The sequence below is a fragment of the Diprion similis genome, chromosome 4, assembly GCF_021155765.1.
Source record: "Diprion similis isolate iyDipSimi1 chromosome 4, iyDipSimi1.1, whole genome shotgun sequence".
Classification (NCBI taxonomy): Eukaryota; Metazoa; Arthropoda; class Insecta; order Hymenoptera; family Diprionidae; genus Diprion; species Diprion similis.
This window is the reverse complement of record NC_060108.1, coordinates 20,119,423-20,146,384: the sequence shown is the minus strand read 5'-3', so window position 1 is coordinate 20,146,384 and position 26,962 is coordinate 20,119,423. Positions and strand designations below refer to the sequence as shown.

General features: G+C 44.1%; 1 protein-coding gene across 5 annotated transcripts in view; it reads left to right on the top strand.

Moving 5' to 3' along the window:
- LOC124405310 (POU domain, class 6, transcription factor 1) overlaps window positions 1-26,962 on the top strand; it is a 175,438-nt gene that overhangs the window by 69,106 nt on the left and 79,370 nt on the right. For 4 of the 5 annotated variants that reach the window (XM_046880120.1, XM_046880119.1, XM_046880117.1 and 1 more), the window contains exons 1-2: window positions 11,180-11,328; window positions 25,359-25,651. In XM_046880120.1, coding sequence (XP_046736076.1) covers window positions 25,388-25,651 — 264 coding nt within the window. In that variant the 5' untranslated portion in view covers window positions 11,180-11,328; window positions 25,359-25,387. Of the gene's footprint in view, window positions 1-11,179; window positions 11,329-25,358; window positions 25,652-26,962 lie in introns of those variants that run through there. The other variant, XM_046880116.1, reaches the window with a different exon arrangement.

Below are 26,962 nucleotides of genomic sequence, written 5' to 3'. Positions count from 1 at the left end.
TACCCGCAGCTATACGTAGTCGCAGTAACGCCGGTCTTCAGATCGATTCACATTGTATATCGCCTTTCGGCTCTCACGGTTAGATGAACCTTTCATCGAGTCAACCTTGTTGCACCCGACGACTTCTCGATACAGGTTACTCGCTCGATCTTCATTCCGGACCGGCATTCGTTGTAGGTACGTCTTGCATTTACAAAATACGCGAGATAGTCATCGATCACTAAGTAACCTTCTGAGTATAACTCAATTGTAAGTAATACCACTGGAGAAAATCAGTGCATACTTTACACACTGTGAATTGTTGAAAAATTTGTGATAAGTTGCTAAATCCTGCGTATATGCACTCTTTGGTTTAAACGGTTTACTTGTAGCTGAGAATTAGTGGGTCTTCACACATTCAAAGTTAAAGCAAAGGATGAAGTTTCCTTTCTCGCATATTGTAAGACTGCAGTCGAGCTCGAGTCTACAATTTAAAATTCCAGTTGACACTTTCCGATGAAACGTAGGATGTGTGAACTGTGTCACTGGTTGTTACAGCTCTAATGATCCCCGTTGTACATTACCGCCGGTTCATGGCGTAGATGATTCAGACGTATACCTCGTAAGGTGGATCACACCTACATGCAACTGTCGTTCGATCGCAGAACTTTCGTTGAATTGCTGATGTAGAATCTCGGTAATATTATATGCCTCTTATTGTTAGCTGTAACAGCTATCGTTTACGTTCAAGGAATCAGCGTAACTTGCAAAAGAATCGTCATTTTCTCTTATCCACTTGCAATTGGCCCAACCTTATTCAACGATTTTCAAGCTCAGTACTTACAATGCACGCACCATACGATGCACTTTTTTAACCCGAACTATACGTGTGGACCGAACTATACATAGCATCACGATTATTATTACATCGGCGAAGCACGGCGGCATGAAAGGTACCTATTCGCGCATATCCTGGCATTGTGCGGTGCAAGAGATTCCAGCAGATGATATCCTGTGGACGAGAAGGAGGAGTAGAAGGCAAAGGAGCAGAGAGAGAAAGAGAGAGAGAGAGAGAGAGGAGAGTATTCGGATAGACACAGTGGCCTGTGGCGCGCGGGAAAGAGGGAAAGAGAGAGAGCCCTGGGGGGAATGAGGGATGGAGGGGTCGAGGGGTGGGCTTTACGCATCCCGAGCGAGGCGAGCAAGGAAGGGTTTAACGATTCGCGTAGCTGCGTCGATTTACGACCCCTAAAACACATCGAATGTGCTTTATATGTATGTAAATTAGGTCAGCCGCGGCGTCGTTTCGCTAGCGCGAACGCTGCTGCTCGCTCGCGATCGCTTGTTACACGCAGGCATCCCCCCATCCACCCAGGTTTTGGACTTTTCACCCTTCGACATATCCCCACCGTGTCCCGGGCCGGTAAAACTAAACTCGCGACGATTTGACGATATTTATTGTTAGTTGATCACGGAGGCACCATCGCAAGTCACAAGCTTGCAAGCGCATCCATCGATGCGCATGGAAGGTGCAGCGTAAGATTCAAATGACTTGAGATGCATCATGACTTCGAACCGGGCTGCACCACTTCGACGAAAACCTCTTGAGAAGTTTGAAAACCACATCTGTGATGGGAAAGTGATCGATATCCATGCAGAAGGAAACGAGTTACAGGTTATATTACAGCAATATGTAATATCTGGCAAAGTTTTGTATTTTGTGTGAATGTTCAAATTATGGCAAAGTACCGCGGGCGCGGTTTCCTCCTGCACGATATTGTATAACTGCCTTCGCGGAGTCTGAGCAGTGCTGCAAGTACGGAGGCGGCATGGCAGCTAGGCTGCAACTCGAGCTCTAAAAGTAACCACTTTAAAGTAACTCCATAAAACAGCCCTTAGCTACACATTCAGATCGCATGCTATAAAACGTCCGCGGATAGGCAAAGGTGTATATCTCAATTTCTCACTCGGCAAGTAGCAGTCCAACCTCCAGGTCTGACGCCGCATCGGCAAATAAGAGAGAAAGAGGAGAGAAGCCATTAATGGCCTACCTTATACATCTGCGGAACCTCTCAAGTTCCTTCAATTCCCTCCACCACAGCGTTGGTATATCAGCTCTTAAAGAAACTAGAAAATTTTGGACGCTGAAAAAATTGGACTCATAATCTCTTCGTTCTTTCACGCTTGTGGTGCATTCGACAATAAGCAAAGCAGAGAGAAGGATATCAAACTACTTCTCTCTCTTCTCCTGAACCAGGATAATTCAGAAGCTACGATTCTACATCCAGCCGTCACGGGCTGAGCGATATTGTCTTCGGTAGCCTGTCGTGGTTATAAAAGGTACAAAGGGCGGGCGTTACCCGCCACCGGCTAGGTGAATGGCTACTTTGCAAACACTGCGTACAGCTAGAGCGTATAATGCACATGTATAGACATCCATGCGGCACGTATACTACATGCGAAGGGGCTTGAGGGCCCTGCCTACACGTAGGTTGCAGTTTGAACTATAAAACGACCTAAATTATGGCCGCGGATTGCAATATTATGAGGCTATATACGCACGTTTAATGATCGAAGCTACCGCGAAGCGGCAGGCGGTAGAAGTTTTGTCTGAAAGCCGGAGGAGAGCCGGTCAGAGGCGCAGAAAACGCCGCTCGAATCTTCCTATGATTTTCCAGAAACTCGGGCGCGATTAGCGGCGGAAAAACTGAGAAGAATCGAACTTCCGGTCCACACGAAATCGCGGGATACCGATGGATATCGTCCCCTAAACTCGGGACAAAATCAAACCAAGAACGCGGACGGTATCACCTGGAATAAGCGCATTAGGCTTGGTAATAATTGGCACCTGTTTGGATCGAAGTTTCGCAAAGTTCCGGAGTTTGACTTTAGCGATATTTGAATTTGAAAGGCGGGAATGAACCTCGCTGAATCACCGCCGCAGAACCGGAGTCCGAACAGTCTTTCGAACCTTTATTTTCGCCCACAGAATAACCGACGTCTAATTGTGCGGGACAAAATATCGGCACCCCGAGCTCATTTAAGTACCCTAGCCGCATTTCGCGTGGTCGGATCGTAACGTTACCGACGTAGGTAGGTACCTACCTACCTACCTACCTACCTACCTACCTACCTACCTACCTATATCCTTCCTTCTCTCTTTGTGTCGTGCACTCTGTTCGTGCAGGGCGCGTAGGCGGAGAATATTAAATTTCATCTCCTGCTCTGCAGCTCAGCTCAGCTCTGCACTGCACAACAACTTGCGTACCTCGCTATCCTTCCTTGCACCGGCGGCCGTTGCTACACCTTCACACGCGCCAAGTATCGGTTATGGCTGCACTATAACGCGGGATGGCGAACATCAAATTTTCGATCACACCTGCCTTCACCGCGATCATTTTTGGCCCTGATAATCTTCTCTATTACCATCAATTCTCACCAATTTATCTCTGTCTGGTGATCGAACTTATTTTTATTCGAAAGAATTTTACGAGGACCGATATGTTTTTTTTTTATATCTACTAAACGAGATTCGGGAAACGAATTATTCCATCCGGTGATCTAGAATATAATTCGCATTCTTTGCTGCTTCTATATATATGTATAAAGTGGGCACCCTAAGAAATTCACGGTTCAAACAGAAGTTTAAGTTAATGGTTGTCTAAATTTTTACCGAAAAACGATAACCTGACTGATACCGAGTGTTGAACGTCGTTACATGAAAAATCTAAAAATTGCGGGTAAAATGGACACTCTGAAATATTTTATTACTTTTTAAAATCTGAAAAGTGTTATGAATTTATTTTCTATATGTATAAGTGGCTTGCAGAGAAACGGTGGGCAACATGGGCCCTTCTTCAAACAAAGTTTCAAAGTTTTGCACAATTTTTTAGGACTGTCTATTTTGCCTGCCTCTCCTTAACTTTTCAAGATACATAATGGATTTTGTTTTTAAAGTTTTCTAGAGCAGGCGAATAATGAAATTTTGGGACGTTTTTCTAAGTTTAAGAAAAATTACGAAAAATTTTCAGGGGTGCCCATTTTGCCTCCCGTCCTTCCTTTATAGTATATGTATAAATATTTAAACTGTAACAAGAATTCTTCGCTTTAATTAATGATCGAAATGCATACGTGACGGAAGAATTGACGATTCACGGAAAAACTTGAAGCGATTGTCGCAACCAATTTTGGGAAAGATAACAATTCGGGAAAATCACTGAAGCGTTCGTCTCACTTTCAAAATTGTCCATCATTAAAAGATGGGGATGAAGAAAATTTTACCTACAAATTCACAGCCCTTTGGACTCGGATCAGTTTTATATTCCTTTCTTATATTCTCTGTATTACATCGGCCTCTATTTCGATTGAGAAAGATTGCGGAAAGGGATGAGGATCTGGAGGTGTTATTGCTCGTGTTTTTTACCGAATGAAGAAAGGAATTTGCTACAATTTTTCAAGCTATTTTATACCTGCAATAAATCTAAAAAGGAAATCCTAGTTATAACTGGCTTACAAATTCTTTCTAGTATAAATGCTATAATATTCTCGAGCATTTTAGAACTCGGGTTAAGTGTTAAAATTTTTTGCTAACTCAGGCCTGAAACACAAATATTGCATTTATTCGTTTTGGATATTCATCTTATTTCACAAAAAAATGCCAAAAACGAAAGAATCAATCTCGATTCATAGAAAAAAATTTCTTCGTACCGGACTTCCGGCTTCACCTAAGTTTTTATTTTCCCAGAGTTTCTTGGACACTCGTTTGTTCGACACTGATCGAAATCTAGGTTATTACTTTTCGTGAAAGAACAAATTATCTGGAATTTGATACTTTTTTCCGAACACTCTTCCCCAACGCTCTACTTCCCTTATTTTTATATATATATATATATATATTTTTTTTTTATAGACAGGAATGTTCGGAGCAATGCATCGAAAAAAAGTCTCGTTGTACAGCAGCTATCACATGAGAAAATTCAAAAAACTACGAGGCGTTGCGAGGCTTTCGTAGGACTTAGGGTGAAGGTTCGATCCCGATCGAATCCGATTGTCTTTAGAGCTGATCGATCGCACGGTGGCCACTTTGTCACTTTGTCGGTCGGTATCTCGACGAATTAGCTCTGCCTTTCTCCTTCTCTCCTTCACTCCTTCTCTCGTTCTCTCAATCGCTCCTCGCCCTTTTTTTTGTTTTTCTCTTTCTCCCCCTCGGCGTCGTTTTTCTCCTCTTTCTTCTTCTCTTCTTTTTCTTTCTTGTCGCGTACCTTTTTCCCTTCAGCGCAGAGATCGGCGGCGCTTCGGCTAGTCTCCGGTCGACTCTCGCGCGAACAACTTTGTTGAGGCGCATCGCATTAATTAGCCGCGGATTCCACCGGTGAACGCACGCCTTAGCAGCCCGAGTCCACTCGCTTGCCTCGACGGCACGGCTCGGGCTCTCTTATGCACGTCGTACTGCGGTCTTTTACTATACACAGAGGGAGAAAGAGAGAAATAGAGAATCAGAAGAAGCCCGTGCTTTCGGTTTATACTTCTGGGAAGGCGCTCGTAAAGACTGCCGGCTTCCAGATACTCTGTTATTATCCGTGCGGCAGCAGCTCCTAAGGCGAATGGGGTCCAGGAGCCCGTCGTCCTCCTGCCTCTCTGCACGCTCCTTAAATCCGATCGAACATTTCGCCCCCTCTACACATTTCTCCACACCGCAAGTGCCGCACTTACTTTTAATCGTAATTATACATTTACCTTATGCACGCCCAACTGTGCAGTGACCGTACAATAACTGGAATACGAATAAAGCTGTCTGACGATGAAAGAAAGAAAAAGGTACAGAAATTGTCGAGAATTTTAGGAAAGTCTCATTCATTCCGAACCTTGCAATTATACCACCCATTATATTGTACCTAAAAGAATCACCACGTCAAATGATACGCGAGCGAATTTACCCCGACGGTTATGGGCCTTCGGCAGGTAACGTGGACGTACACATGCACACATATATGCCTCGAGTCCCGGCCGACGCGAGCAACAGGTTCGAAGCATTCTTCCCAAGACATTCTTTCTATAGGTATGAGACTCGACGATTCCGCTTGTTGGCAGGATCGTAACGCGTAAACGATGTCCCGGTGAGTTGATTCGTTTGGATGGCTGTATACGTACCTGCGGATGCGAGTCGCGATTTGCCGATGATACTTTCACGGCGATACTTCATCCGCAGGATAACTACGCGAAAAATCCTTCGAGGCAAAGTTGCAACTGGGGCTTATCCGTTGACGCATTCGTAGCTAGTCCAGCGTTAGCTGCAGCGATGCTTTGACACTGTAACAGCCCTCGAGACGCCCCCGACTCGAGAACTCCTTTCTCAGCATCCCTTCACGCCCCTCAGGCAGAACCCTTTGTTCTCTCCCAGATGCACGTCCGTTTGACGGTACGTAACTCATGATGCTGCTTATACTGTCGCTACTGTTTCACTATGTACGCATCGACGGAATCATCGGTCTGCAGAGTCGGTGAACGCCAGTCGAAGCTGATCTATCGCCAACCCCCATCCCACGTTAAAGGAGGTTGGGAGTGAATTTTCCTCGTTGTATCAGCATCTACGAGTGTGCTTTAAGAGGTGGGATTGGTGAGAGAGATCGATCCTGGCATCTTCGACTATTCGAAGAAATCGAGTGTCGCTTAAATCGGTCATTTACCTTGTCTTTCAGTAAATCAGTTTTTAATTGGTTTCGTCATATTTCATTACTCCAGATGACATGAGCTGTGATACAGAAAAGATTTCAAACCAAAGATTACAAACCATTTCTTGTAATCCAACAAAAGTGTATTATGTCGCATGGAACTATATGGGATAGGAAAAGGAAATGTTGATGGAGCGAGAAGATGAGCGAGGTGTTGGCGAATGCAGATACATATCTATATACCTATAAATGAAGCAAAAAGTAGCGGCGCTGCGGTGACTGAAAGTTGGAAGGTGGAAGTTCGAAGTTGGAGAAGAGTTGGTAACCCAGTGCCGTCGTCGAGTGGCGGGAGCAATATAGCCGACCGCGAATGAACGTGGCAACGGATGGAGAGGCAACACTTTGTAGTTTTAATCGATCCGGTGGGACGGGGGACGAGGACGCCAAGAGGGTGGGAGAGAAGAGAGAGGAGATGGAGATGGAGATGGAAAGGGTTCGGAGCGAAGAGACGAAGAGACGAAGAGACGAGGAGAGAGCGAGCCGCATCGCGCCGAGCCAACTCCTACAACTTGAACAGACAGCTGGTGAGCTACAGCGGTTCCGCGTGCAGGTTGAAGATTTCACCCTTTCCTACGGCCGAGTTGTGCAGGGTTCGTGCGAAGGTTTTCCTCGTCCTTGCCGAGGTCCTTTGTTCAAGTGAGGAGGGTGAGGTGGCGCAGAAATTTCGTTACATTCTGCCTCGGATGCGATTCCGAAACGCGGACTCAAAACCTTCTTGCGATATGACTAACTCTTAGGTAGGTGTGCAGGGTTCAAACCTTTCGAGGTTCTTCGTTCTTTCAGTCCTTTTCAAGATGGAAATCGCTCTCTTATCGCCGAACTCCACGGTAAGAAAATAAGAATTTTTTAACAACTCGGATAAAAAATTGACTGGCATTTGGCATCACTGGGATTTGATTTAATGATCTATACATCGGCGGCGCGGAGGAAGAATTAGGCATGAGTTCAAACAGCTACCGCAATCAACCCCGAACAACTGTGCGATCGATATACGACCTTTGCCTAATTGCAGCGAATGGTAAGCCTGAGTAAGCACCTATAGCCACATTGTGCATTACAGATCCAACCGCGCCTAACTTCCTCGTCATTGAACTCTGAATCCAATTCCTGATCGCGCCACAGCTGGTGATATTATACGTATAGGTATATAGATGCGTTACGCAGTCCTATACGTACTTCGAGAACTAACCAATATCACGTAATATGTAAATGTGCTGTGATATTATAATCGCGGATCGTTATATTGCAAAGAGCTAACATTTCTTTCGTTAAATTTCGAAATAATCGTCATTATTTGGGGAAATTTTTCGATCTCGTTGCCCTCCGATTACTTGAACGGTTGGCGTGTCTTTTGTGGAGGGAAATTTCAACTATCAACGAGGGAAGGAAAGAAATAAAATGAACCTTAATTAAACGAATTTATTTGTAATATCTTTACGAACAGACTTTGCGGGCAAGCATAGAAGCGTTTGAAAATTTTTTACCTACAACATTCTTGAGCTTCCACTTTGACTGTATAAATTGTGATGTTAAAATTACCAAAAATCGTTAAAATTACTGAAAAAGATTGTTGTGATCTATTCGAAAATTCAATATTAAGTAAACTTCAATTGACAGCAATTTATAGTCTATAAAAGTCGACATTGGATTTTTCTTGCGGTCTAAAATTCACATTCATTCCTATCGCAATGTATAAAGCGACATTTTTTAGTCGAGGTTAAACTGTACCGCGATAACGAGCAGCGCTTACAATTAGCCCGACGGCTATTACTACTTGTTTTGCGGCCGATCGTCGGTCCGAGTCCTCACGACTTGCCGGACTTCAGGCTACGTTCGCTTGCAGCGAGGGCGAGGGTGAGAGAAACGAGCTGAAAGGGCGTCACAGAGAAAACCACGCGAAGCTGGGGAGGATTAAAGTGGACGAAGGGTGCGAGTCGTACGGTTGCATTGGTACCGAATGATCTATAAATTGCTCTGTCAGATTCTTGAACGGCAGGTGAACACCTTTTCGCCTGTAAGTAACTGTCTCACTTTCCATACCGAGAAAAAAGGTTACTTGCTGTTAACAAACGTATATTTGGTCACAGTAAAATGAAAGTTTCGTTATTATTAGAAAATTTTAGTTGTCAGCTAAATACGATTTGTTAATTATTAACAAATATCTATCGATCGTTATTTAGCTCAACTGAAATTTGATTTGAACTTTGAAATTTGAACGTATCCAAATATATGTTTGTCGATAGTGAATAAACTCCTTTGTCACAATCTTGTCTAATGGTACCAACCTAGAACGAAAAGTTCACAAACCTAAACGTCGCTTCGATTCGGTCGTCTGGATGAAGAAAAGTCACAGTTACTAATGAGCAACAGATTATCGCGTAACTTAACATTTTCTTCTGACACCGAATCCAGTCGTAATAAAATGATGATACATTTCTTTCAACCAGCCCAGCAAGGTCTGAACTCTCTCAGAATAAAAACTTGGAATAAAAAGTATCAGTGATCGATCGTGGAAACCATTTTACATATTTTATTCACAGTGCCGCTTAGAAATGACCAATTATATTACCGTGGCGGTGGGATGAAACCCTTGCCTGACGAGGGTGGATCGGAAAAGTGTGAGAAAAAAGGATAGACCATATATACACGGCAAACGGTATCGATTCAACGTCTTCAAGACATAATTCTTCGAATCGTGGATCAAGTCTGCACACCTGGCTACTTGAGAAAAAAGAAAAAAATATGAATATCCAACTAAGGCGGGAGACTTCAATGCGGCGACGATACGATCTTCTCCGATACGATAAAGTTTTTCTTCCAACCCTCGGCGGTATACCCCCACATTACGGCGACTTCCTGCGCAGCTTTTCTTTTTATCCTTTTATTCTAGCTTCGTCTTCCAATCGTTGACTATAATAATTTGAATTCTATTTCAAATAATTCAATAATAATGCGACAATACACAAAATTATTTGACTAACATGCTAAGGCCACCCTTCGGAGATGGATTTTCTGTTCATTACTATCGCATAACTCTTACTATCGTATATTGTATCGTTGAAATGTTTGTACTTGCAAATCTACATCGAATCAGAGTACGTAACTCATTTGGTTCAATTCAAAAAATCATCAATCATGCACTGTACAATGTAGTGTACAATTCAACTGTCAGTTCTCCAAATACATGGTGGTTGGTTTTTTTCCTTTTTCTTTTCTGGTTAGTAAACTTCTCCATCCCCACTCATCTGAGACAAAACTACGTTTTTTCCTATCAGTATTATAAGTATAACGATATACCAATAATACTCGCGAATAAATTCACAACTCAATTAATTCTGCCCAATCACGACTACAATAAAACCTCGCAATTAAGTAGCTACTTTCCGTATCTTGTCCGACTGTTCACCAAAATTCAGGGTGCGTCCGAGGCGTCGAAATTTCGAGTCATCTACCCTCTCGCCAAGTATCTGCCAGGGCTCGCAGGAGTTCGAGTCTCGTGTCTCTGGTGCGATTTGCATCGCGGGTCCAGGCGTCGTCGTGGGTATGAGGAAGGGTGGCTGCCGCTCGACGGGAGGGGGGTGTATCAGAGCTACACCCCGTATTCCCCGTTCCCCACCCCCGGGGTCCCGCGAGTCCCCCGAAAGGCTGCTCGGACACTCGGTAACAATCATAACAAGCCGATCTCGGGACCGACCCGCAGCCCTCCTCCGCGCACGGCCCGCCTCCGGCCACGCCCCCCACCCCCTGCCCGCCGCCCCCGCGGCCTCTGCCCCCACCACAAAACCCCGAGAGGACAGGAGCAGCGAGAGGCGGCGAACCCTCGTCATCGCACTACGCAGCCAGACTGCGAACCGGGAAGTACCGGGAGGCATTTACGCGCGTTACTTTCCAACGCGGGCAACGTGACGCGCACGCCGTTTACCACCGTCCACACAACATACTCGGGGGGAAGTACCAGCGCCGAAGGAGCAAAGGACCTCGGCGATAAGGCAACCAAGGTCCGAGAGGCCGGAGGGTGCGCGGACGATCGAAAGCTCCGAGTTTTCTTCGACTGCCGTCATCGACGGGACGAACTTTTTCACCCTGCGGTAGTCAGGTTGTGGTTAATTATTGTGATTTGTGACCGTGTTTTGTGGCCAGTGGCCATCGGGTTCTCTCAAGTTGTTAGAACCAACGCCGCGTGCACGTGGGAACACACGAGGTGACTCTTGTAAGTAGACAAGGACCATGGTGATTTCGCGAAACGCGTGAAACCAATCTCAACGCGGAATGATAATTTTTGTGAGTGGTGAGGTGGTGACGATGATGATTGTGATCCTTCTACAGTAAATCCGTAATCGTTCACCCGTATCACGTTGTGACTTTGTGACTTTTCAAAGATACGAAGATATCTCTTGCGGATCGTTGTTGTTGTTGTTATTATTATTATTGTTGAGGAAAGTGTTATTACTCTCGCGTTCTAATTTTCATCTCACGAAAGAAGAGGACGACTGCTTCTTCTCCCGACGTTTTTGCGGGGGGAGAGACTTCGATTGCCCGGAGGGTTTGCATCGATTTATCGGATCCCAAAAATACGTTCTCAGCATTCAGGAATCACTCAACGGGAAACGTTGAATCGGTGAGTCAAAACACTTGCGACTTTCATCTTGCCAAACTGTTGTACTGCACAGTGCAGGTCATTCGATTAACACAGTATAACAGTAGAACAGCAGCGTAGAGTTGAACCCGATTGGCTTTTCGATGAAACGACGAATCGTCAATTGAAATTTATTAACTCTCCGCGCTGATGGAAACCGGCTACCAGATGGTGATAGTGACGTAACGAATCCGATTGTGCATCGCGATGCCTTCGGCACAGAATCTCGATGAAACGCCGAACGATGTTCTCTGTAGTAGAAAGAATGAAAGTTAATTATATACGTATATTATAGTATTATATAATTATGTAACCATAATTCGCTGATTTGTTGGGCAAGATTAACAGTTCGATATACATATATCCAATCCACGACATGGGTGTTTATAGATCGTATGATTATTTTCAGTAAATTCCTTACATAGATCTCTCTCTTTCTCTCTCTCTTGTGTGTTTTTGTGTCCTCTGGAACTCTCTGTTTACTTCTATTCTGTTATCATCTTCTTCAAGTTCCTTTGGAATAAAACTTATAGAATATCCGGCCAGCAAAACTGTTCATTCTTAACCGGTACTAATCACAATATGCCTAACTCACAATATTTTATTAACAAATTTTCGAGCAGTAACTCGTAACTCACACATGCATGTGGCTTTTAGGATTAGCTTATAGTTGACTAGTTTTAGCAATACTATTCCGATTAGCATAGCGTTCTTTAATAGGCAGAGGCTTGATTTAAATATTATATACTTTGCTATTATATATGTTCCTTTTTTTCATTGCGAACTCTTTTATTAATACACTTGTGTAGTCCTTAGGGGACAACCTTATTGCTCCAGGACATTATGAATAAATGCTCCTCTCTCTCTCTCTCTCTCTCGATATATATATACATAGAAATATACATATATATATATGTCTATAATTAGAAATACGAACCGTGGTTACAATGTTGGACAGTGAATCGTAAGAGTGCAAGCGCGTGAATATTTTACTTTTGACATTATCACCTATACTTATGAGTAGAGAGTAGATATGTGGTGGAATTGTATAGGCGGGCAATACGAGCCTATAATAATGTGCGCTGCTATATACTCGGCACACTCGTACTTTGAGCGGGGACTGCGGACAAACAGAATAATTAAAACCGCATTAACTGGCTGCAGAGCTGGCCGTCGTAAAAATACGAAATGATGGAGAATTAAGGAAACCGTCTCGGTAATTACCCAATATAAACTAATAATAACAAGTTGTTGGAAAGCTCGCGTTTTTCGTAAGTTTCTCGCGAGATACGGATACACCTATGGATCTAGGTAAAACACATTGTTTCTACATATACCTACGCAATACACAAAAGTACACTACAGGCGAATCGCTGCACGCTGCACCGACTTATATACGACACATCGTTACGTCTCTTCGGTACGTGCAGTATACGTATTATACGAAAGGAATTGTTTTATCAGCGATTGCAATTAAGCATTTGTTTCTTAATTACCTCTAATTGCACGCAATTATATACACATTCACGAGTATAATTAAACAGTCTGATGTCACCGCTATGGTACTATGTACTCGGTGTATACGTATATGTATATGTATATATGTATATATATATATATATATATATATGTTTATACACACGTGAATTGACATAAACCCATACGGCTAAAACTCGTACCTTATTATACTTCGCACGACTGCATGCATCGCGATATTACATGTATTTAATAGCCGTACATCACGTGCAGTCTGATTATCATTGAAGTGCGCGTTCGAGTATATCGTTATTTTCATCAGATTGTGAACCTCCAGCGATCGCGCAATCTTTCAATCAGCCGCGCATATTATTATACGTACTGCAGTTACTGCCGGTTAATACTATGCAGGACCGCTTCGCGATCTCACAATCAGCGAATACGGGCGAAAAGCAAACACGAATTATCGCCTTGTGCGTCGTCGTGACTCTGTGCATGTGCAGCTATAAACTGCAAACCCACACGTCGAGAGTTAATTTTCTATACACGTGATATTATATTAGCAAAGCTTCTTGGACATTATATCACGCTGTACGTTTAATTAAACCTACGTGTGCGACGCGAGTCTGCATTCACTGCCATTTTACAATATATTGTATACATCGATGCTTCTACGAGGCGATAATTTGTTTCAACTGCCAGGTAGAAATAATAATTCACCTATATTATACTTTACTGCGCAAGAGAGAGAGAAGGAGGATTTCGCAATGCTGCTGATTGCTAGAGGGGAGAGAGAATTTGTTGAAAGAGGACAATCAGCACGCTGCTTACAGAAAACGAGTCTCGGACGTTGTTGTGTATATCTGTGTGTGTGTGTGTATGTGTATATATATATTCACACTCGTATATACGTATGTATATGCGATCACCGTCGCGGCGAACACGCCTCGGGACTCTCTTTCTTAAGCCTGATTACCTCGAGCTTAGTACAATTAAGTTAATCTCGGCAATTAAGTTACCTACTTTAATGCACCGCTCGGGCAAGAATGTCGGCGGCTGGAACTCACTCGGCTCTGCTTACGGTTCTCCACTCTCTGTATAAGCTAAAACGAACACATTTCAAGCAGCACCGATGCTACAGCAACAGCAGCCCGGAGCGGAGAAGAGCTGGCGAGTTTAGAGCTAGCTCCTATGTTATACCCACGTATATCATATACGCAAGGGGCTTCTTCCAGCACCCAACTCTTCTGTGATAATAATTCACTGACTGTAGTCTCGACTCCCGGCGAGAGGACGCAGCGCGGGCTACTTATAAGCCCTGTTGTGATAATTAACTTGGTAATTATACACGGACGCCCGCGCAATTCAAATGCGGCCTGGAACCGCGAAAGCACCTAGTCGATGATCGAGGCTCGCGTTCGTCTTATTATTATTATTATTATTATTATATTCTTCTTCTTCTTCTTCTTCTTCTCATTTGCGGGGAACTCTTTCCTCCAACGTACCATGCTGACGAGTCGAGTCAACAAGCTCGTTAGAGCCGTGCCACCCTGAGCTTTCCGGTTCCCGCCTTCCCGTCTTCCCGCCGCCGCGTGCGTGTGACCGCAGTCAGTCTGGATCACGACGTGTAAACAGAACCACGTGTCGACGGCGTGACGCCGAGTTGCGGAGGGGTGGAGCGGGGGTTGAAACGCCGGTGTTGCACGAGGTGGAAAATCCGTGCGAGCTCGACGCGGTCTCGCCGGTGGCGGTGGCGGGGGTGGCGGCAGCTTTAAGGGTGGTTTTGCGCCTCGCGCCTCGACCGAGTTCTTTACTTCGCCTCTCGGAAGTCGCGGGGGAGCTGCTCCTCTGGGAGTCGAGTCGAGTCGAGTCGAGCCGGGGGTGGAGGTGAGCGTGGGGGTGGGGGTGGGGGAAGCCCGAAGGACCAGCCACTCCACCCGACGGCGAGGAGAGATCTGAGACGATATTGTTGCGGTAGGTACTTGAATCCCGCGAGGAGCCGGAGAAAAGATCTATTCTTTAAAAGGCTGGAAGCCATCCGGCGCCAAGACTCGAGTCAAAGCTTCTTGAATTTCCCTTCTTTGCTTCTTCGTTCATCCCCCTCTCCCTCCCCAGCTCCTTCCCGAATTCCGTTCCCCTCCTCCGCTTTACTTTACAACCTTCGTTATATTCATGTATATGTATAAATGTATACAGCTTCTTATAAGCGACACCGCGGTTCCGGTTCCAGCTACTTAAGATCAAGACTTGCCGCTGATATGGTACATTTTTGAAAAGTTTGTAGATTGCCTTAACATCCTACTTAGATATTATCAGACGGCTATTAGGTAAATCCAAGAATCATTGATAGAAGACAGAATACCGGAATGTTCTAATTTTATAAATATCTTTTATTCGAGGCTGGTGAATTATAATCGATGGTTAATATTTTGTGGAGCAAAGAAAAACAGGAGACACTGTGCATTTGTGGTTATGAGGTCATTTTTGACCTTCGGCTTAAATTCAGATGCAGGTATAATAAAAGTTTGCGACAGATCTATGCATTACTTCGGCTTCGATTGTGTGACTATTACAACTGAGCAAGGAATTATACTTTCACTTTGTGTACCGGAGTAAATGAAGTTATTCCGCTGAATAACAAGAGAAGAGAAGATTGTACGTACAATCTGCATAATAATTTCTATCCTTGCGTCGATTAGTAAGAAAATTAATTTAGAGAAAACAATAGAAAATAATATAATTATACATTATACATCGTATATAACGAGCCGAAAATATTTATTCTCCGTAATTACTCGTGTGTCTAACAATAAAGTGGCACGGTGCAGTGCTCGACCAGTTGAGGAAATAACGGCGAGAGGATATAGTCGTACAATTCCAGAGAATGGTGGGTTTTCCCTACTGCAAAGTGATTCGAGCCCGGCGTGCGAACCGACTTCTCTTCTTTTCGCCAGTAATTATAATGTACCCAACTCGCACCGCAAACGATTCACGATTTTATGCATTTTCCGCACGTAGGTAACGACGTGTGACGACGTGTGACGCCAGCAAATTAATAATGGAATATGTATTCGCAATCTTGACATTCGTGCAGGAAATGTTTCGAGGCGAAGTTTTTCCACCCACGCGCGTGGATCGGGACAATGGATACAACAGGATCCAGTTTGCCGGTTTTAACCCTGACACGTTTGACTGAATACTTTTTCCTCTTCGCCTTTTTCTTTTCTTTTCTTTTTATCTTTTTCATTACGTTTTAACTCGACGCGACGTATTGACTCACCCCACCAGTAAATCCTCGCCCCGTTTCCTCTCTTCGAATTCCACGCTCGTTCCGCCTCACAATTTCTTATTTCTGCATCAAGGCGCTACATGCGTGCGTTTGTTTGCGGAATGTGCTAACGGCGCATGCGGTTTTTGGGACGGGAAAGAATAATATCCGAAGGAAAGAGAACCGCGGTCGAATCATCCAACGGAACGATCCAATGATCGCGGATATTAGCGATCGACTGTCTCATTATCGCGTTGCGCATCGATGCAAAGAATGCAACAAATAACCGCAAGAGCGACCTGGACGTTCACCCTCACGACCTAACAGACCGACTCCCTCAACAGCAGACTCGAGGGTGCAGGCGACGTTCCGTGTAAGGGAGAGAAAATGAAATGTTGCGGAGGTCAAGAAAGCGGATCGATGTTAGCCACCCACCCCCGCCTCGGCGCCTCGGTTTCTCCACCCTCCTTAAATCCTCTCGCGCCCCCGAACAGCCCTTCGCTTTGGGTTCTCGCTCTCTCTCTCTCCTTCAGCTCCTCTTCTTTCACTCCACCGCGCGTTTCGCTCGTTCTTCTGCTAGTCTTCTTTCTTCTTCAGCTTTTCGCGCTCATTGAGATCCTCTTGAATCGCTTCTTGTGTAGATACTATCTATATACGTACAACCATTTGAAACGGTCCGCGTCACATGGATACGGTTTGAATATCTCCGATGGGAAATTAAACCGCACGCTTGCAGCTGCGGATAAATTTGCTCTTTCAATGCCCTGATCGTAAGCCTACACTAAGGAAAGAAAAAAGTCATTGAATTAACTAAATATGCGGTCACGAGCGGCGAAGCAAATATTTATTTGTCTCAATTAGTTGATTTGACTAAATTTTCTTAGACCAACAATAGTATTTCCTTGAATTGAGTAAATATTTTGTGTTCGTCACATTTTTTTTTTTTAAATCAAACAAAATCACTCGACTCAAATAATCATTTCCTTCCGTATAACTGGTGGCGTGAAACTTATTTCGAGTCGTATTTGAACCACGCAGACTTTGATATATTCACTTAAGATTTTACTTATAGGAATATATTAAAATGCTTTTGCAATTTTCGAACATTGCACGATTAGAAAAATATTCCCGTGCAATAAACAAACTGTGATATGGAGTGTACGAGTATGTATAGTATATCCTTGATCCAGCATAACCAGGAAAATCCGAGATCGTCTTATTAAGGGCTTATTTTCTTTGCAGGGTTCACGAAGCTTCGTGACTCCCATTCCGCGCACCCCACAAACCTTAATGCCAAGCGAAGGGTGTCATTAATTTTAATAATTTGACAAAACGGAGTAAAACAGGAGAGAGAAGAAACGCTGCGCGGCATGCGGCGGCAGGGAGAAGAGAAGTTGGAATAAATAAAAAAGCACGTGCGACCGCCGACACGCACGTGCCCTTGCTCTCTCCTCTTTTTCTTCTTTTCCCTCTCCGTCCAGCGGGAGTCCTTCCGTGCCCCGTTGTTATATACATACCGTGTGTCGCGTCCTTATATCCACCCGCGGCTCTGATAGCGACACGCGAACCACTCGCACAAGGGTTGCGCCGGCTTCCTCGAGTGTTTTTGCACGCTCGGTACTTCTAATGGACCTAATTTGAACGCGAAAAATCCTCCCCGGCTCCTATACGCCACCCCAGACCGCACGCTTGATGCGTCTCTGCACGTACCAGGAGATTTTATCAACACGCTGGCTATAAACTCCCTCCTTCTCTCCTCCTCTCTCTCTTTCTCTCTCCCTCTCTTACCTTCTCTGAAGCGCAATACGTGCTTCACATTTTACCAGTCATGTTATGCCATGTATATGTCGTAGCCGTTTCCTGTTATTAATTGCACTTCTTCAACAACCAGCAACCCTCGAATCAAATATTCCACTCGGTGAGAGATCATGATAATATGAAATCAATACAATTCTCAGAATATAAATTGAGATTTTTTTTTTTCAACACGAAGGTTTGCTTTCTTTCGTTTGTTTTTTTTTTTTTTTTTTTTCTTCGAAAGTTCTCATTTTCTAGTCAAACGGCATAATATTAGAAAATTTTTGAAGACGTTTAAATACAGTGTAATAAATATTTCTCATATGAAATTTTAATCATTGTACATCTTTTTTTTATTCTCATTCCAAGGGTTCATCCTGTTCTATTGAAACTTTGACAAGGAAAAAAATCCGGAAGAAATCTTAAAAAATAAACCTACACAACCACCACTTGATGATCTATCCATGACACTGGAAATCAGTGAAAGGTCTTATGTTATACCATGTGATTCTCTGGTTCTATTCAGAAACGGAGGAATATTTGTGCGAACTGGTTCTACGTGTTGATCAATGAATGGCGCGTTGACCATCATGAGGCGGTCAATGAAAACGGTTAACCCCCCTCCCCCCCCCACCCTTCTCTCGCCTCCGTCCATCGAAGTCATCAGCACCGTCGACACATCGTGTGTGGGTGCAACAGCGTGCATATTGCCTGCATGTTTATACGTGCCTGCATTTAGAATCGCACACCCACCTACCTAGTATACGTAGATACTTGTTTTATTTTACATCCTGCACGCGGAAACGCGACCGAGACGAGTCCTTTCGAGGATACGCTCTGAATTTTGATATCTGCAGGACATTATACGGCAGTCCGTGCGTTTAATGTATAGGATAGATATGCAAGCTCATTACACGCGTAGTTTATGGTGTTCGTTCTTTGGGACTGAAATATATATTCTCAGTGGGGGGGAGGCGGTATTGTAATATGAACGCGTATGTACGTTATACCTATATACGGTTGACTTCTATTTTCGGTTATTTGGAGTTTAATGCACTCTACAGACTTTATTTAGCTTGTATCTCACGTTTTCGTTTCATCCCTGTAAACTGTTATTGTACAACCTTGCACGTGTATGACAACAGCTGGAAAATGTTATGTCAAAAATGAAACATAAGTTTTTTTTTTTTTGCCTCTTCTTTCAATATATCGGAGCATAAAGAGCTGCTGTGGAAACTCTATTTAATACCGCCGCATGGCTAAACGTGTGCTTCTAACGATACGAGTCCCATGGTACGAATATATCAACTTGTACGAATCAATCGATTTCAACTGAATACTTTATGCGGGCTACTTACCGGCTAATGACTCTCGGTGATTAACGTTCATTTTTCACGCTTGGCCACGGCTTTCAAGCTTATGAAATTATTCATCAATTACGGTTGTATGCATAGTTGATATCGGGTTGAACTCGAGTCGCGAAAGGGAAACGTCCAAGATACTTAATCATGTATAATCTTAATTACACAACTTTACAATCGAATGTTTAATTTTATATTCCTTCGCTCCGCGGCTGACCCCTCTCATAGATATATGTGAGAATATACACGTATATGTCGAGGATGATGAAAGAACAGGGTTGCCGATGCTTTCGTCTATTAGTCTGAAGAGTTGCTACAGAAACGAGGATCACGTACGTGTCTTTCTTAAATTGAATATAGAATCTCTTTGAAAGTTCCGTTAATCGCAGTTCCGTGTCTTCTTGTAAAATAAATGGTTTACGACATACATATAAAACTAAAAGCTCTGTAATATTTGTAATTATAACGAGCACAGTTAAGAAAAGGTGTCGACATATTACACTGTGTTGAAACGCGTGAGCGTACATCAATAAATTATATCGACATCATTACCGATCGATTAGAGAAAATGACGCGCAACTTATAGCTGTCATGAAGCCAGCTCGCCAGGTATTCCTACAGGCCATTTCTGAAATAGATTTGCCCGTGCGACAGAACAACTCAGTGCAACAAAATAGAACGAAAAATTTATTATAAGCCGTGTGAAAACCTCCCCTTTTCATTTGAAATGAAAAATTATAGCTTTCGGTTGATAAAATTTTGTTCATCAATCGATTTGTCATAACGAAGGGAAATTCCGTAAGTGGTGGTCGTTGTATAAATTTTTGTCTACCTCACTTTGTTACCACCACCGTGGTTTTATCGATGTAACGAAATTCAAATTCCCGGTATAAAAGTTCAGATAATGGTTAAATAATAATTTACGCTAAGCAGTATATAATTGAGCAAGAATAATTATCCTTGTCCAAAACTCAATTGAACGACGATTCGATCTGACGGTCTGATTACGCGGTCTGTACATCGTTCCATAAATTTCTCCCTGCTGCACTACAGCGAAGTTTCTCATATACTCACGTAACCCCCCCACCCCCTTACATCCACAGGTTTATACGCGGGTATTGACACGCACGCACGCACACACACACACACACACGACACACGCATTAATATAATAAAACGCACCGTTTCAGTTTAATCCTTGCGTTTCGTGACTTGGAACAAAGCCTCGTGGATTTCCGCTTGAATGGGATCGCATGAAACGCCTATTACACGTTATATGCGCCCACCTTTCTACCTTGTACATCATAGGCGGTATACTTTAGCGTCATACACACACACAAATACACACGCTTACTCTCACGTCATATCACCTAGCAACTACTCTTCTTATCCCCCCCCCCCCCCCCCCCCTCTGCCACTAGCAGCTTTGCACATACTTACGTCACGCTCTTATTCGAAGCCTCACATGTTCAGGGTTGAGGGTTTTCCTTGCTCAATGAAAAGAATATACCTACTGATAGATGATATATTCGTAGCGTCGTGATTACCTCGTTTCGATAATATTCAGTTTCGGACTCTTCAACTACCTGCATGCACATGCGATTGTATTATTTTGGTGAATTGAGTATACCTACCGTTTCGGAGCTTGAAACGAAGAAATATATAAATAAAAAATGACCGTTTCTACCCTTCCACAGTGTATTTATTTCACCGGCGAGGCAGATCGACGGTCCAGTAAAATTTTATATTCACGATCCTGACGCTGTTTCCAGACTAGCCTCGCGTGTTTTTATTTATTAACAATATTCACCTTCGAAACTCTTCAATACCGAATTACACGCTAAGTCTACTCAGGCTAAACTAGGTACACGTATGTATGAAAGCAAACGCGTGTATAGTATAAATTACTGAATTGATTTGAAAGTGAGCAGAAACGAGAGTTCGGCTGTACAATGACGCGGTAGGTGGTGGTAACCAGCCAACTGTTCCCGCTGCGATGTTAATTCAAGTAGGTACTACCTATATATGGACGTAAGTACGGTGCATGCGGACGACCCGATGCACTCCGTGCAGCACGGATCCCGACATAAAGAAGCCGGCAAACGGCGAAGTTTGGAAAGCCTTATACAATGTGGAGCGAGAGCATCGCGGCGGCGGCGGCGGCGGCGGTGTTGCACAGGCGACAGTGAAAGACCGGGGCTAAAAATACACCCCACTCGATTTATCGAATGATACTCGCTTTACCCTGTAGGTTCGAATTAACGCTAGGCGAGGCACCCGCGAGTTCGGCTCTTCGTGTTGTGTGCACCACGTCTCTGCGTGCGTATGCGTGAACGTGCTTAAACGAGCTGCTGGTACTTAACGCGGAGCAACAGCTGGATACGCGTTTTAAAGGTTTCATTTTTACCTACGTCCACACGTAGGTACACGAGGCACTCGCTCTTTCAGCTGGACGGATCTAATGCGTGAATTTAACGGCTGGACCGAGACAGGATGGATGCTGCGAGAAAAGCTCGAGTGACGGTGAAGATGAGGAGGGGGGGGGGGGGGGGGGGGAGGAGAGGGTATTTCCCTCTACGAGGGATGCAGAGACTTTGGCGGGGGGGGGCGAGGGGGGCGATTATACGCTCCAGTTATTTATTAGTCTTTCTATACGTCGTCCGAAAATTCTTGAAAACAACTCTTCCAATTGGCTTCATAAATTGTAGCCGTATATATCCGTATACATGTATAGTCGATCCCGGAGGTTCGTTTGGGCCCCTCGGGCGTTTTGGCTAGGCGGAGAGCCAGACGGACGGACGGACAACCAGTCTACTTCTAACCCACGTTATCTCCTCCTCGACTTGCCCCTATAATAAGCTGTGATCTGAGACCGTATATATTCCAGCACACGGGGAACATCGCGGTTGCAATTACAAACTGGCCAACATATAATTATCTTCAATGACCATAAATTACTGGATTTTTATCCACAACATTCTTAATTACCCTTTGAATTAACATCAATCAACCCCCTTCCCCTCCGTGACCCCTCCTTCTTCCTTAATTATTAGGTATCTCGTTCTATGACCAAGATACACGATTGTAACTTGGAATACGTGAGCTGTATCATTTTACGACCTCTTCACCATCCTACGACTTCACACACATTCGCGTCGCTACTTAACGCGTCGCGTCTGACTCGTATGGAAAGAGTTCGTTTCACGGAAATACTCTCGTCTGTTATACGTACTCGGACATTACATCTTCATTTCTCATTAACTTCTCGCTGACAATAGTATGGAACGGTGATGATTACAACGAGGTGAAAAACTACAAAAATATTCTTGTCAGTTCCAGATTTGTTGGTATGATTTTTTATGTATATATATATATATATATATATTCAGTCAAATGTAAATCTTTCTGAAACCAAATAAAATATAATAACCGTTAGCAAGACTCATGTACGATCGTGGGACTAATCGAAATAGCCCGTTTCATCGGGGTGCAGATTTTTTCGATCTTATGTTAGAACGATCATTAATTGAACGGGAACTTGATTCTCATCTATCCGCTGTTGTTGTGTACTGCATCGTAATATTCTTCGTTGTTGAACAATATGGCGTTGAAGTGATTCAGGTCGTGTTTCCTCGAACGAGATGAATCAGATGTGTGATTAAAACGGGACGATTATGGGGGTTCAATTCTTGAAACTAATTGGTCAAAACCTTCTAGTGCGTCTGTAATTATCTAAAGAAGTTGATGCAATCACTACAAACAAGAGCTCGACTCCTTAGACACCCGATGGTTACGTAGCATAATAATACTAGGGCTCAACACTAGACGCGTAATTAATATAATCCGGGCGAAAATTAATGGCCACCTCCCCATCCTTCACAAAGGGAATAACCCGCCACCAGCACACGTATAACATTATACCGGGATACATGGGAGTGAGAGATGATTCTTGGGGGTAGTGCGGTGTGAAAGAATGTCGAAAGTTCGTTTAAAAATACATATTCGAGTGCATATCCCCACAAGACTACATATGTTCTTTCATAGATGCATGGCGGGGTGGGGTGGAGAGGGGGATAAGGGGTAGCCATTTCTGCAGTCTGGCGAAATAAAGCGAAAATAGTAACCGTGCCCCGACACAAGGAATGTTAATATCATACCGCGGAATAAATCATCGAGTATGCCGAGAGAAGGGAAGATAGAAAGAGAGAGTGAGAGAGAGAGAGAGAGAGGGAAAAAAGAAAAAGGCAGAAGAAAACCCGGTGAGCCGTAAGTGACAAACAAGTATAATGAAACCGACTGAACTCGCCAAATTACGACCACTATAATTACTACTCAGGCCCATCCCGCGGGTTCTGCATTCCTGACGTTCCTCGGACCCGCTTTGTTTCCATCACACATGTACACACGACAGCCAGCCCGAAAACTGATCCGGCGATTTCCTGCGCGTGTTTTTCGACGAGTCATCTCGTTAAACTCGTAATTTTTTTTGTTTCTTTTTATTTTGGAGGGGGGGGGGAGGTGGGTGGGGGTTTTTTATCAACCTCGGTCAATATGCGTGGCGCACGGCGTTAAACATATGCCCGACTTGTCACTCGGCTTTGGGAATGACACGCGTTTTGACAGGGCCTCGCGCGGATGTGTGCGTTTAAAGTTGAAAAATGAAAATTGCTCGCCTCGCCGGTGGTATTGGGCGGGCGAAATGATCCATCCATCCATCCGTTCGTCATATGCGCGGACTGACTACCATTTGAAAAATAAAATTTTGGATACTGGCCAAAGCAAAAATAGAAGCAGATGTTGTTGGTTGCGTTTCGAACGCGTACGAACGAGCCTTAAGTCCGCGGGACGAAGGGTGCAGACGGTAGATGGTAGACGGTAGACAGTCTGCAAACGGAAAACCGGCTCTTGGCTATCCTTTATATTATAGTATAGAATCTCGGTGATTCCGGCACCCTTGAATTCTCACTAACCGTACGCGTTTAGATAAAAATAATTACACCGCGGTTGGAGAAGAACGTGCCGTAGATATGTATGCAAGCAGAGAAACGGCGTCGCGTGCCCGACGAAACTTTTTTCTCTCTCCCTCTCCCTCTCCCTCTCCTCCCCTTCTTCGTTTTATTTCTCATTTTTTCTTTCTTTGCCTTTGAAGTCGGTGGTGGCTAAATGAACTCTTTATAATTTCTCTGTCTGCCTTCTTAACAGATGTTTGCTCGCGTTAATTATATTTAGCATATATTCAAATGAAATGAATCGCGTGTGCGTCTTTCGATACGCGTTACTTGCAGTACACGCATACCTATGTATATACTTATGTTAATTGTACATTTATGACATACATGAGTACGCGATCGCGCTCGATGCATTGTATTCATTGTGACAATTTATCGTATTATGTACGCATGTATAATCAGCATTGCAAGAGCTCAACAGGAATCGTGCAGTTTTTTTCCCCGTTCAACATCACGATTCGAGGAGTAATTTACCGACAATAAAAAAAAGAATAATAACAAGTTTATAATCGTCGTTTCATCATATCCGCGATATATTCCCAATTATTATAGATCGGAATCTGACGGTGAGAGTAATTACACGCAAAGCTCGAAACTGGATAACTACTTTATGTTACGGAAGCCACCGCAAGCTTGCAATTAGAACGGCGCGATTATTTTCCCGCCATGCGCCATCCTCCGACCCCTTCATTTGTCAGGGCAGGGACGTATTATAAACACGCGGATGTGTAATAACTGCCGCGATCCGGTATAAAAGATATCCCCTCGAGTCACGTGTTTATTCACGTAAAGCGAGGAATAGAAAAAGTAAGCTCACTTTCGGCTAGGTATAATATACAGCAGAATACGACGTGCATGGCGACGCTCGTAAGACGAGAGAATATATCTCTTCTTTTCTTTCCTCTTTATTCCTCTTTTCACGTCTTCTCGTCTCCGCTTACTTCCGCCCTTGTGAAAACATCCGTGTGAGAATCCCAATCCGTCCTCTTTTAATCACCTCTTCCGCGGTGAAACTGAAGAAATAAACACCGCTAAGCAGCAGCTAAATCTCCCGCAGCTCTGGATCTACAATAATCTCCGTTCCTATCGTTCTTCCCGTAGATCACGGCAATTCGGGATGCGAGGCTGACATGGCGGAGGGCTCGGCCGAAGAGGAACAGAGCAGCACAGCGGCACCTGCTTCGCCCCCAGCTGACCTCCGGACCCTGAACACCCAGCTCTCGCCCCCCTACTCGCACCACCGTCTTCAGCACCACCTCCAGCATCGGCAGCATCGCAACATGCTGGCGACCGCCGCCCCACCGCGGCACAGTCACACCCTCATGTCCCACCAGATCAAGACGGAAGCAGACCTGGACCCACCCTGCGACGTCCCGCTAAACCTGAAGAGCGAGGTGAGTAGAATTATTCGTCGATAATCTCCTAGCTGGAATGTTTTTACCGATGTGTTGATCGATCGTTCGTTCGTTTCCCGTTCGACCTACAATGAGCCGGATTTTCGTGGGTTCAACGGCTTCGCTTCGCACCGTTCCAAATCTTATACGATCCGGTCGGTTTTACGAATGACTTCACTGACCTCCGTGTTGTTAGCATAATGTTGGAGCTAAGAGACAGTAGAAACGCGGAGTTGTCCTGACTGCCTGTAACGTGTGTATACGCGGAGATAATGGAGATACGGTGAGTGAGATCGAGAGAGAGAAAGAGAGGGAAGGAGGGAGGAGAGTTCAATAGCCCGGTGATTTGGTAACTGAATAATTTCATTCCTCGATTCCTTATCGAGGTGTTGACAAAATCGACTTCCCGACGCAGGCTTGGAGAATATTTTCTATGCATGTATATGTATAGATATAGTGAATAAATTTTGTGCTGCAGCTTGTTTGTCCTGGTCCACTTCAAAGAGAAATAAATATTACCTATAATCGCAAAAACAAAGATAATCGCTGTATAAACTTCCGGGTGTAATACCTATAAACGCTCTCCGCGCGAACAAGACATTAAATTAATTTCACACTTCCGGTGAAATTATGTAGGTACTACTCGTAACCGTCTAACAACTGCACGCATGAATTATGCGGAAAATTGTTGAGGCTAGAAATGTTTTAGCTCGATTTCAATCGACGTCTGAAACTTTTATATTGTTTCTATTTTATATTTATATTTATTTAACCGTTGTGTTCGCTGTAGTGCAGCTCGTCCATCCCTGCAGTCGTAGCTTCGGTGATAGGATAGAGCTTGTCCCATCGTTGAGCACTTGTACACATAAAGTTTGATCGCCTCTATCGAGTAGAATGTTCATGTGCAGGGGAAGGAGGCAGTGAGGACAGGGTAAAATTCCTTTGGCTAAAGGCGGAAAGGGGTAACGCAGGTTCCACGGATCTGGACGAATGTCGATGCAGCAGGTGTATCCACACGTCGTAGGTGCTAGATGTACTCGGGGAGTCATTGACATGTATGGAACGTGCAGTCTTGGGAGTTGCCTCGTATACACCGTGTTCATCCATTACGCTATTATCCCCTTGGCAAACGAACCGTATATACTCTCCTCATCCCCGGTACTGCACGCATGGACTTAATACCCACTGCTAGCACGTGTCTGGGCAAGTAATTTACGCTCCCAGAAACGTTGGAAAGTAAGCTTGCTTGACCGTCGTTCACGTCACTTCACTTTACTTCGCTTCGCTTCGCTGCACGGGTCAAAGGTTGGA